The sequence below is a fragment of the Peromyscus eremicus genome, chromosome 1 (assembly GCF_949786415.1).
Source record: "Peromyscus eremicus chromosome 1, PerEre_H2_v1, whole genome shotgun sequence".
Lineage (NCBI taxonomy): Eukaryota > Metazoa > Chordata > Mammalia > Rodentia > Cricetidae > Peromyscus > Peromyscus eremicus.
Window position 1 is genome coordinate 725,514 of NC_081416.1, and position 12,525 is coordinate 738,038.

At 37.7% G+C, this 12,525-nt stretch overlaps 1 protein-coding gene across 3 annotated transcripts in view; it reads left to right on the top strand.

Annotated features, from left to right (window-relative positions):
- Cacul1 (CDK2 associated cullin domain 1) overlaps positions 1-12,525 on the top strand; it is a 75,553-nt gene that overhangs the window by 57,616 nt on the left and 5,412 nt on the right. Inside the window, exons 5-7 of one of the 3 annotated variants that reach the window (XM_059255758.1) lie at positions 606-708; positions 6,262-6,351; positions 10,029-10,171. In XM_059255758.1, coding sequence (XP_059111741.1) covers positions 606-708; positions 6,262-6,351; positions 10,029-10,171 — 336 coding nt within the window. The remainder of the gene's footprint in view (positions 1-605; positions 709-6,261; positions 6,352-10,028; positions 10,172-12,525) is intronic. The other 2 variants (XM_059255753.1, XM_059255767.1) reach the window with 2 other exon arrangements.

The window sequence follows — 12,525 nt, forward strand, 5'->3', positions numbered from 1 at the left end:
TTCAGAGTGACTCAGGTAAATAAGGAAGCAGACCTTGAGTCCTTGAGAGTAGGCAGTTCCCAGGGGTGTTCTAATCAGGGTTTCTGTTTTGTCCCTTGCTGTACACCATACAGCTCATCTTATTTTGGATATAAATGAAACAACTTTCCCTTCAAGGACTGCTTGCTCTCAGCCTGATTAGGGTGTCTGCCTCTAAACAGAGATGGTATCTGAAATTTGGTACACTGACCATTGCTGAAGGGCATGTTTACAGGGACTCTTCCTGGTAGCTTCCACTGCCTACCCTCAGCCTGGATGCTGAGGAGTGCCTTCCTGAATTTCAGCATTGACTTTTGATGCTTCTAATGAATGCTTAAAGGACGTGGCACACAGTGTGGCTCCATATTGCTGTGATTGTTTGGATCTTCCAGCCTTTTAACCTCATGCCAAAAAGACCCGTAACTAGGAATGGCTGGGTTTTGCTGTTTGCTGGATATTTTTATTTTATTGTTTTTTTAAATCGATACATTTATACATTATTTCCTAAAACAACACTTAGTTCTCCCACTCATGGAAATGATTACTTTCCCTTGTTGATAAATAAAAACTTATTTTTTTTTTTTCAGAATAAGTTTTACATAGAAACTAAGCTTAACAGAGACTTAAAAGATGATCTTATAAAGCTGTTTACGGAACACGTTGCAGAAAAGCACATTTACAGCCTAATGCGTAAGTAATTTTACTTCTTATGGGGGTGAGACAGCACTAGCCATGGTCTCTTTTTTCCTTCCTCCCTCCCTTCTCCATCTCAGTGTTACTCTTTCCTTTCATCTGAGAACATTGTCTTCTAAACTCCAGTATTGGCATCTCTAGAACCAGAGAGCAGGAAATTGTAAAGGCCGCCTCAGTCTGGAGAGAGAGAGAGACACCTGGGGATTGAAACTGTGGTTTACAGATCATCCACTGTTCTTAGATACTTAGGCGGGTTATGTATTGGACCGTGTCTTGTGCCTGGTATGATCTGTGTTGCCATTTCTTCACTGAGCAGAAGTATGATTAGCAGGGTCACATGTAACTGCAGTATCATTGACTCTCAAAGGAGCACTGGATGTCTGAAGGCCAGCACAGATTCTATCTGGTTTCTACTATTAGTGTAGTGTGGCTGTTGTTCCCCATGTTAGCAAGCAGCTAGCCTCCTGTGGATTAGCATTTGTAAAATATTACCATGGCAATATAGATAGCTAATTATGATACAAGTGCCAAGCTCAGTCAGTCTTTCCCCATCCCTGGCTCACAATAGGTAGCATTGTTTCCTCTTCATCTAAAGGAGTATCCCTCTTCGAGTGCACTCCATGTATATCATCACTTGTTACTCAGCACCTTCAAAAAAGCTCTGTTTTGATCAGTATTTAGCAATTGGTACTAATGTAGATTGTAGTTTTTTCCCCCAGTCTTTTAGTTGTAATTAGTTGCTGCCATACAAAAGTTTTACTGAAATTTACAAAGTAATTGTTTTAAGCTTGACCACAAACTCTTTTTGTCACTTTTGATTTTAAATTAAGAGAAGAGATTTATATACTGGACCAGTTTACTTTTGCAAGTCACAGTTTTCACACAGTTAGTATAGATTTGATTGACATCATTTTGCTCCCAGAAGATCCAGAAACTTGGACTTATAACATGCATTGTTTTTAAGACTGGACAGATACTTATAAGAATTTTTGTACATTAACCCTGAGGTATACCACTTGTTTTGGGTTTGAGAGAGGGTCTTGCTTAGCCCATATTGGCTTAGAACTTTAAGCAATCCTCTTGCCTGAGCCTTCCAACTTGTGGGATTACAGAGGTGTATTGCTGCACCAGCTTCTGGCCATTGGTTTTAGCCTTGGATACTGACATTGTTTTTAACTTTTTAAAGCACACTTTCTTGTTTGTTAAAATTTTATAAAGAGCCGGGCGGTGGTGGCGCACACCTTTAATCCCAGCACTCGGGAGGCAGAGCCAGGCGGATCTCTGTGAGTTCGAGGCCAGCCTGGGCTACCAAGTGAGTTCCAGGAGAGGCACAAAGCTACACAGAGAAACCTTGTCTCGAAAAACCAAAAAAAAAAAAAAAAAAAAAAAAAAAAAAAAAAAAAAATTTTATAAAGAAATGCTATGTCTGATAGAAATATGTATTTTCTTTCTAAATTCGTCTTTATACTTGCTAATAATTTGGAAGTTAACTTTATTGGCCATATGGAAAGAATATTGAAGAGAATATTGCACTTAGATTGGATGTGAGTGCTTTCTAGTCTGGGGTTTTCATGAAATTGACACTTAAAGGATACATCCTTTTTTCCAGAAAATAGAAAAAGCCCTTAAATTTTTGTAAGTTGGATAAAACTAAACACATTAGATATTTATTGAGCAGTTAGTAGGTATTATACATATGATGGAAGACACAGAGAGTGGCTGCTGGACACACTGGTTTGGGTCCCAGGACAAAGGAGCTCTATAAATGTTTTAACAGTTGTAAAGATGATTATGACAAGGATTTTTGAGCAGGCGCACACACAGTTTACATGTAGTAGGACCTGTTCTAGATATTTTACAAGTATTATTTAAATATCTTGACACTATAGGGTAGGTGGTTATTACCATAGAAATTGAGGCAGAGAGATAAAAATAAAGTCAAAACAACAGTGATTCGGAGTTGGTATTTTAACTCCAGTGGCTATAATACAAGTATACCTAGTGTCTGATTTTCTAAAAATGTGAATATTAGTTTCCTTCCTTTGGCCTTTTACACACTTGGATGTGCTACTATTCCATTCACTGTTGTTTGGAAACATAGTGGCTTCAACTAGCAGCATCTTTTAATTTGCTGTGTAAATCTGGAAAGGACTTGGTAAGGCATTTTATCTGCCCTGCTCCACACTGGCTGACATGACTGCTAAGTTAGTGTGGTTTTTAATTTCTTAGATTTTTCTCCAACAGTGAATGTTCCAAGATTCAGAAAATAGAAACTTGGAAACTGTGTCTAAAGTCCTGGGCTCAGAATAAATTTTCTGCATTCTGTTGGGTGAGCAATCACAGAGCCTAAACTTCTGGGGTGAGGGGGATGATCATGGACCCCCATCTCTCAGTGGGAAGTATTTCACACGAGTGTGTGAGATTCCATATCTTAAACTAGTACGGCAAGAGAAAATAAAATCCTGTGTGCTAAAAACAAATTGGTACTCGATGTCTTCATGTTCATGAATTAGTATTTGTGACTAAGAAACAGTGAGTGTTGTTATTGTAGGTGAAGCTAGTTTCTCATCAGCACTGTGTATGATCTTTGCATACATGTGTCCTTAGAAAATAAAGTGATATGGTTTTGACTGGTAACAAAATTGCTTTCCTCAGAAATTTGTTTTCACTTTGAATTAAACTGAATGTAGAACTAGGAGGATTTACATTAATTAAAGTATTTGCATGGTACTGTACTGAGCAGATGCAGATGTAGTAATCAGGTTGGACATTTCCAGAGAAATTATAATGTGCTGACTTTTGCAGTTAAAGGTAGTTTACTTTGCAGATAGTTTCAAATATTTGTACTTAAATTTCCTTAGGAGTCTATATTTTACTTTTAGACCCTTGTAGTTTGACACTTTTTGAATTCATGTAGTTTTAGTTTTCATTTCTAGAACAAATTAGTAAAAGAATCCCCTGAACAATGAAGGCAGTAAGATGGCTGAATAGGTCAGGTTGCTTTCTGCTAAGCCTGACCATGTTAGTCCTTGGATTAGGGGAGTGGAAAGAGAAGTGGTTCTCACAAGTTGTCTTCTGACCTTCAGATATGCACTGTGGCATTCATGCATGTGTGTGCACTATACACTATAAATAAATGTAATGAAAATTTAAAAGAAAATCCTGTGCAAGATCTTAGCACCAAGAAACTTGAAACATTAGAGGAGTTCAGGACCCAGCAAGATAACTTAAGAGTTTAATGTCATAACAGGTCTATGCCTAGGCTTAACCCCTCTTTGATTGACATACTTCTGTGAGTAAAAGGATTGTTGAAGTACGCTGTTCTTTGATACATGGCTTTCAGAAGAAACCAATTACTAAGAACAACACTTTACTAGCACCAGTCCATGTAAAACAAGTGTGTCTGTGGAGTATGTTTGGTGAAGGAAGAGCGATTACAGGGTTCAGAGGGAATACAAGTTTCCCAACCATATGAAATGTTCATCCAGTTAAAGCAAACAAAGATGGTAAAGGTCAGAACTTGCTGGATGCAGTAAACACCCCATCCCCTTTCATCCTTAGCAAGTCCCAGTTCTTTAGGGAAAAAAAAATCTGGAAAATTCTTTAAACTTACTTTGTCTGAAGAGTGTAGATAGAGAACAGAGGATGTTAGCAAATTATTAAAATACTTTATCAGCTCTTGATAACCCTTTATTGTTTGGAGGTTTTGTTTTGTTTGCTTTATTGAGATGGAGTCTCTTGTAGCCCAGGCTGGTTTGAAACTCTTAAAGATGACTTTGAACTTCTGATCCCTCTACTTTCACCTTCCATGCCTGGTTTAGGTTGTGTTGGGGGTCAAACCCAGAACTTTGTACATGGTAGGCAAACACTAACAAACTGAACTACATCCCTAGCCTGTAATAATATTTATTCTTGAATGTAATTATTTATAGTTAGTTCACCACAAATTATTCATACACATTTCATGTGCTATGTATGTCTTTTTAAAATTTGCCATTTCTTCATAGCTGTCAGGTTGGCATAGAAATTATGGTAGGGACTGTTGGCAGAGTCATTACTTAGCACATATTGAGTATATGGTTAAGTATGAAGGCCTCAGGAATTGGTAAAAAAAAAAAAACTAGGAACATAGATTGGTTAAAAAGAACACTTACATTTGGTACATGCTGAGTACCTAAGGCTTTCAGAACACAACATTTAGAATTTCAGTTTTTAAACATTAGATTTTAAAGTACCATGATTTTATGATAGTTCACATTTGTCATCCTTAACATTTGTCATTCAAAATCGAAACTATATGTGGATGATGAGAAGATGGGAAGAATAAACAAAGCACCTCTGATGAACTTTATTAGTAAATTCCATAGCAAGTCACATCCTGTGTCTAAAGTTACCAAATCCTTGAAGTAAGGAAGTATTTCCATTTTCAAAATAACATGGATAAAGGAAAATAGTTAACTATAAAAAACTGGCTTATATAAAATCCCACCATTTAGTTTTCTCTTTCTTCTTTATTCCCCCCCCCCCATTTTTGTTTTGGATAGTAAATATTTCTATAGTGGGTATTTTTGTTTGTTTGTTTTAGTCTTTGAGAGACAAATTTAAAATGAACTATTTCAGGGCAGTAGCACTTGCTCTGCCCATAAACATGGGATTAGTATCTGTTAATGATATAATAGAAGTGTTGTTGAAGTAATTACTTATTTTAAAAATAGAGAAAATGTAGAAAATATAAAAGAAAGCTGACTCTGTTCAGTCAGAACTCAAGGGTACTTTCAAAGTTGCTGAAGTAGAAAAGGTGAGTTGTGATCATCTCTAGCGTTGCATAGGAAGATTTTTTGCAAGAAGATGGAGCTATGGCTTTGATACAGTTAATAAAATTACTGTTGGTTGAGTATCCCTAATCTGAAAATCCAAAATGCTCTTTGATGGGGAGGGAGTTTCACTATGTTCTGGCTGGCCTCTAACTTAGAGAGATCTGCTTGCCTCTGCCTTCTGAGGGCCGGGATTAAAGGCGTGCACCACCATTCCTAGCTGAAATCTGTAGCTTTTTTAACATAACAGAAATTTGAGTGTTTCAGATTTGTTGCATTAGGGATGTTCAGCCAATAAAATTCAAGACAACTTCTGATCCCAGCACTTTAGATGAGGGTGGTTTGAAGAAAGAAGGTCCTGTGTCATCTTCACCCACACAATGAGTGCCCCGTGCTGTTGCTTCTGGAAGGCTTTTCTCCTCTGACTCCTCTGCACTGCTTCGCTTATTAGTACTGCAGCAGATCAGTGCAGGTTCCTGCTTTATTGAGTGCTGTGCTAAAGGCTTTTGTAATCTTGTGTGTATAAGTTCTCGACCTGTCTTGTGCTGCTCTTTTCTTGTGGTGTTTACCTATTCAGACTTAGAAATACTAATAGAGAGACATTTTTACTGTTAGCAAGTGTTACATGCTTTTTTCTTTCTTTTTTTATTTTTCTTTTTTGTTTCTTTATTTTTTATTTTTTTCATTTTCTTTTTCTTTTTTTTCTTTTTTTACCTGTTTTTTCTTCTTATTCCAGCTTTACTTTTAGAAGCCCAGTCAACACCATTTCAGGTCACACCTTCAACTATGGCAAATATTGTGAAAGGCCTGTACACTCTCAGACCAGGTAAACACCTGTCATTTCTGTTGGGATTGGGCCTGTGTTTTTATTTATTACAGCCTTATACAAAAGGACAGTGGTTCTTGATATGCTTCGTAAGGCCAAATGACATTTGGGTTTACTGTAGTAAAAATCCCAGAACTTAAATCTGTGTGAAATGTTGGTTTTGAACTCACTTGGAACTTGTTTTCTACCAGTGAAAAGCAGCTGCTTTGGTTTTTGTAGAGAGAAATCCAGAAAATAATTTGCTGATTCATTTCCTATGTGTGCTGACATCATCTATGAACTGAGGCAGGAGGATAGTGAGTCTAAAGCCAGCCTGAAAGCCGCATAGGTAGACTGTGTTGCAAAACAAAGCAAGAAAATGAATCTTGTGTTTGGTGTTAGTTTTGTCTTTGTTGTTATGGAGGTTCTCCTTTATTTCACCCTGTCAGATGTGTAGGAGTGCCCATTCAAATTATATCTTCTAGTTCATTAATAACTTGGCAAGGGATCTAGAACAGTTGATAAATTTATGTCATGAGGATTTGAGGGAAGACACATAAACAATACCTATATTCACAAGCCAGGCCTGTAAATGACTGTAGTGTGTCTACTTCATAGTAAAAGCATGGTTAGATGCAAAGCAATCCAAAGAGCCTTTGTAGGGCCTCAAGCTTGCCACTGAGTTATCTAGCCATTTACAACATGCCTATAGGAGAAGCTTGTGGAAATCTCAGGGTAAAACATTATCCTACAATCAGTAAACACAAAAAATACTTTTTTTTTTAAAAAAGAAATTACTGTTTTATGAAATTTTGTTATCTGAAGATTCAAAGAAATAAAATGTGAATGGAAAATTTAACCTGGGAGCTAGAGAGATGGCTCAGTGGTTAAGAGCACTGGCTGCTCTTCCAGAGGTCCTGAGTTCAATTCCCAACAACCACATGGTGACTCACAACCACTCAACAGAGGACTCATATACATAAAATAAATAAATCTTAAAAAAAAATTTAATCTGACACCAATAATAAGCATTTTTAACTGTAGTTACTCATCATTTGAGTTTAATGATTATTATAACAAATTAATAGCTGATAGTTAATTAATTTAAAAGACACTTCAAAATTTGGCTTGCTAAATTAAGAACCAAGTGAAACTGGTATCAAGGAAGCAGATTCAAGAAATTATTATTACTTTGAAGCAGGGTTTCCCTGTAACCCTGGCTGTCATTGAACTCACAGAGATCTGCCTGCCTCTGCCTCCTAAGTGTTGGGACTAAAGGTGTGCGCCACCACTGCCCGGCAAGAAATTATTCCTTCTCAGGCTATTATAAAATGATTAGTGACTTGTAGAGTGTTCATGTTTATTAGCTAACTTTGGCTTTGGCCTTGAGTTCTATTCTTTGTAATTTTTAACAGGAATCATTTGTATAAAGTAACTACTTTTATAAAGTTACAAAAATATTTTATTACATTTTCTAGTAAGCTATTTTTCTAGTTTTTCTGATATTTGAATTTTATTTTCCTATAGTGTAAAGATGCCTCATGAATTTTTTTGTACACTAGATTATGAATGATTTTTTTCTTTTATGTTGGAAGTCTTCTCAGTGTAGTATGACAAATTCTGCCTCCTAAGTAGGCAGGTTTATCAGCCGTGGATGGCTTTTCACACATGCAGCAAAATTATAGAATAAAGCTAATCACTATGGGTAGAAAAAAATTGTAGATGGCTGTTTATCTAAATGCTATTTTATCCAGGTTGAGCTCTTGTAATAGGATTTATACTCCTTGTGAGGAGAATTCTGTATTTGAGAATTGTCCTTTTCAAAAGGTGAATTTTATCACTGACTAACCTTTTGCTGCCCTAGATGTTTTCAGAGACGCTATTAAACATGTTTTGACATTTCCATGTCTTGCCAGTGCCCATTATGTTCCTAGTCTAGTAAAATTCTAGTCACCTGACAGATTAAGGTTGGAATATTACAAAAGCTGAATTTTAAACATAGAAGCTGCTTCTTCTGCCACAGGTGTCCTCAATAATGTTAGTCTTTGTGTGCCACATTTCAATCATCTTGGTAGGTTTTCAGCCTTAGATTCATGCCCTCACCCAGTGGCAATTTGGAGGACTTGGCATTGATGTTAAATTTCCATCTGAGTTTTTAGAAACTCTCTTTAGAAGCAGGTGTAGCAACCTTACTCTGCCTCTTTTTGTCTAATATATACACTTTTGTTTCATTATCTTTATTTTAATGACTACCTGAAGTTATACCACCTGATGAAAGGATTTGGCTTCTGGAGCCTCAGACTGATTTGCTAGTCATTCCCCAGAACACTCTAATGACTCTTTTTAAAGCTACATGCTGGAGGGGCACACCACTGACAGACAGCATTTGCCATGACACTGTGAAAGGGAAGTGTAGGCTGGCCTGCATGTTCCCAGCTCTTGCCTGTTTCCTCTAATTTAGCTCTTTTCTAGTTGGACATCTTTTTTTCTACTTTTCACTTACCATTGGCCACCACCACACAGAATCAAAAATGTGGGCTTTCAGATTCAGATTGCAGTTTTTAAAGTGGGCTTACTGGCTTTACAGAGCATTGGCATTTTCATGTTTTTTTCAGTATAAACAGCTAGAATATTTATAACAGGGACATTTTGAAAGCTCTAACCTGAAACACTTGGAAAAGGCTGAATAGTGTTCTTGAAAGTCTTATTCAGAAAGGCCAGATGCCATCTCTGAATGGAGGACCAGTATGCATGTGTGTTTTACCTTGAATAATTAATTTAATATTAACAAGCCTACGTAATGTTGCAGATCTTTTCTTCGAATAATCCATTCCTGTGTTTGTTCGTTTGTTTGTTTGTTTGTTTGAGACAGGATTTCTCTGTGTAACAATCCTGGCTGTCTTGGAACTCGCTTTGTAGACCAGGCTGGCCTTGAACTCACAGAGATCCACCTTCTGAGTGGATCTCTGCCTTCTGAGTGCTGGGATCAAAGGTGTGCACCCCCACCCAGCCCATTCCTGTCTTTACTCATCTCTGAACCTGATTGGTACAAATACTCTAATAAACGTTTTTGTTATGTCTGGTGGAAATATATTCCTATGACCTCTCTTTGCCCTTTTATTTTCTATAGATTATTCTTTTGGCCTTTCTCTTGATAACCATGTAATTCTCTTTTACTGTTGTGTTCACCCTCAAACACGGAGCTGGAATTTTAACAGGGATCAAAATAGATTTTTATTTCCAAAGCACTAACTAGTTCTCCACCTCCCTGCCTGTGTTTGGATTGTTTTCTCTTTGGGTTATACTTATTATTTCCTTTGAAGTGCTGTGTTCTGGGACTGGTTTGTTGTTTGAATTAATGGCTCCTAGAGCTAGTATTGCCATCAAGCTGCTTCTCTCCACATCCTCTTCCACTTGGAGTTGCCTAGTAATCTCATTTGTGTTTTCCCACATCTCTATAATTTTTTACAAGATCTATTCAAAGGTTATAGATTTTTATTCAATTTTCTTGAATCAATAATATAAAAATGTCCATTTTCTTTATACTTTTTAGAAAGAAAATATTTTTGTGTGTTTACCAAAATAGGGCCAGACTAAGTTTTTTTTTATTTAATTTGGTTTAATATATATGCTTGTTGTTTAAATAAGAAACTTGCTTTTTCATTTGTTATTAACGAATCATATGTTTCCCCTCACAGAATGGGTTCAGATGGCTCCGACTTTGTTTTCTAAGTTTATTCCAAACATTCTGCCTCCAGCTGTGGAATCTGAACTTTCTGAATACGCTGCTCAAGATCAGAAGCTTCAAAGAGAACTTATACAGAACGGTTTTACCAGGCAAGTTAGCTTTTCCTTTAGTGACAATATAGCCCATTTGCCTAGGCTTCTAGCTTGGCTAGAGAGAGTGTTGAGAATCAGTGTCTGAGAGCTGGGGCTGTGGACTCCTTGTCTGGACATTTCCAACTGGGTGCTGAGCTGGTGGAAGTTGTTCATTTCTGTGTGCATTTTGAAGAATGGACAGTTAGGTGGGGCAAGGCCTTCCAGCTTGGAGTCTCTAACATTAATCCTGAACACAATGAAAAACATTATTGTCACGTTTTCTCTAAATCTAAATGTTTTTTAAAAATAGAGTGTCTCTTTATAAATGTCCAGATTTTCCCTTCCCTTGCCTTTGGTGTATATGTTTATTTTTCTGCAATGTTTACAGTTCTTCTGTTGTTGTTGTTTTACTCCTTTGGGGAGGCCCCGCCACCCAGCTCCCAAATAAATCACACACAGAGGCTTATTCTTAGTTATGAATGCCCAACCTTAGGTTGGCTTGTTGCTAGCCAGCTTTACTTAACTTGTCCCATCTATCTTTGGCCTTGGGGCTTTTACCTTTCTCTATTTCTTACTCCTTGGCTTGCTATGTAGCTGGGTGACTGGCCCCTGATGTTCTCCTCCTTTTCTGGCTCTTTCTTTTCTCCTCCCAGATTTCTCCTATTAATTCTCTCTGCCTACCAGTCCCACCTAGCCTTTCTCCTGCCTCTCTACCGGCCATTCAGCTCTCTTTTAGACCATGAGGTGTTTTAGACAGGCACAGTAACACAGCTTTGTAGCTAGAGTTTTCCTGCCTGGCCCACAGTCAGGACAAATCTCTGTCACCCGCCAGTCCCACAGCCGCTCAGATCCGACCAAGTAAACACAGAGACTTATATTGGTTACAAACTGTATGGCTGTGGCAGGCTTCTTGCTAACTGTTCTTACAGCTTAAATTAATCCATTTCTATAAATCTATACCTTGCCATGTGGCTCGTGGCTTACTGGCATCTTCACATGCTGTTTGTCATTGTGGCGGCTGGCAGTGTCTCTCTCTCAGCCTTCCACTTCCCAGCTTTATTCTCCTCCTTGTCCCACCTATACTTCCTGCCTGGCCACTGGCCAATCAGTGATTTATTTATTGACCAATCAGCAACACACTTGACATACAGACCATCCCACAGCATATATTGGTTACAAACTGTATGGCCGTGGCAGGCTTCTTGCTAACTGTTCTTATATCTTAAATTAACCCATTTCTATAAATCTATACCTTGCCACGTCGCTCGTGGCTTACCACATCTTCACATGCTGTTTGTCATGGCAGCCGCTGGCAGTGACTCTCTTCTGCCTCCTGTTCTCTCAATTCTCCTCTCTGTTAGTCCCGCCTATACTTCCTGCCTGGCCACTGGCCAATCAGTGATTTATTTATTGACCAAGCAGAGCAACAGATTTGACATACAGACCATCCCACAGCACAGCTTCACAGAGTTAAACAAATGCAACATAAACAAAAGTAACACATTACTTTATTCTACAACACAATTCCTTATTATGACCATACCCCAGAGAAATCATGGAAAGTACAGGTGTTTTTTTGTTTGTTTTGTTTTGTTTTAAATAAGAATACATAATATAAAGATTGTTTTAAATAATATAAAGATTGGTAATTTCCTGTGGGAAAGTACTTGGTTATGTTAGGTAGTCAATGACACACTAGTAACTTATATTTTTGTATTTTTTCTGTTTATATGTCTCCCCTATCTTCTGGTATCTGAATTCTTAATATTAAGGAAACTTATGAAAAAGAAGACCCAAGCAACAAATTGAATGTTGATTTGATTATCTGATGAGAGATGGACATTCCTCTAAATAAAGTTTTGAGTCCAAACTGAATTTCAGAAACATACCAAAACAGACAAAACAAAACAGCCTTTACCATGGTTGCCTACTTAATCTGTTTCCGGTTAAGAAAGAAAGGAAATTTTGTTGTTGTTGTTGTTTGTCAGCCCAGAGAGTAGACTTTTTTTTGCCTCAGGGGTTGTAGTTTTGGTGACATCTGTAGTCATAAGGTAGTAGAGGCACTGAGAATTCCACTGGCCATTTACTTCCCTCCCTAGCAGCTTACATCAGAAGTGTCCAGTGCAGACGGGTGTTGCTTGAATGTAAGTGGATGGCTTTTCTCTTTGAGATTGAGGCGTCCTGTATCTCCCAGTATTAAAGTATTTTGTGCATAGAGTGAAGCCATTTAATGCCCTGTTCTTTGACAATTTCATGGATGCGTATAATGTATCTTAATTATACCCATCTCCCTATTACCCACCCCCTCTCCCCCGAACTCCTCAGTACATCTCCCTCTCAACTTCATAGTTTTCTTGTTTGTATTTAAAATAATCC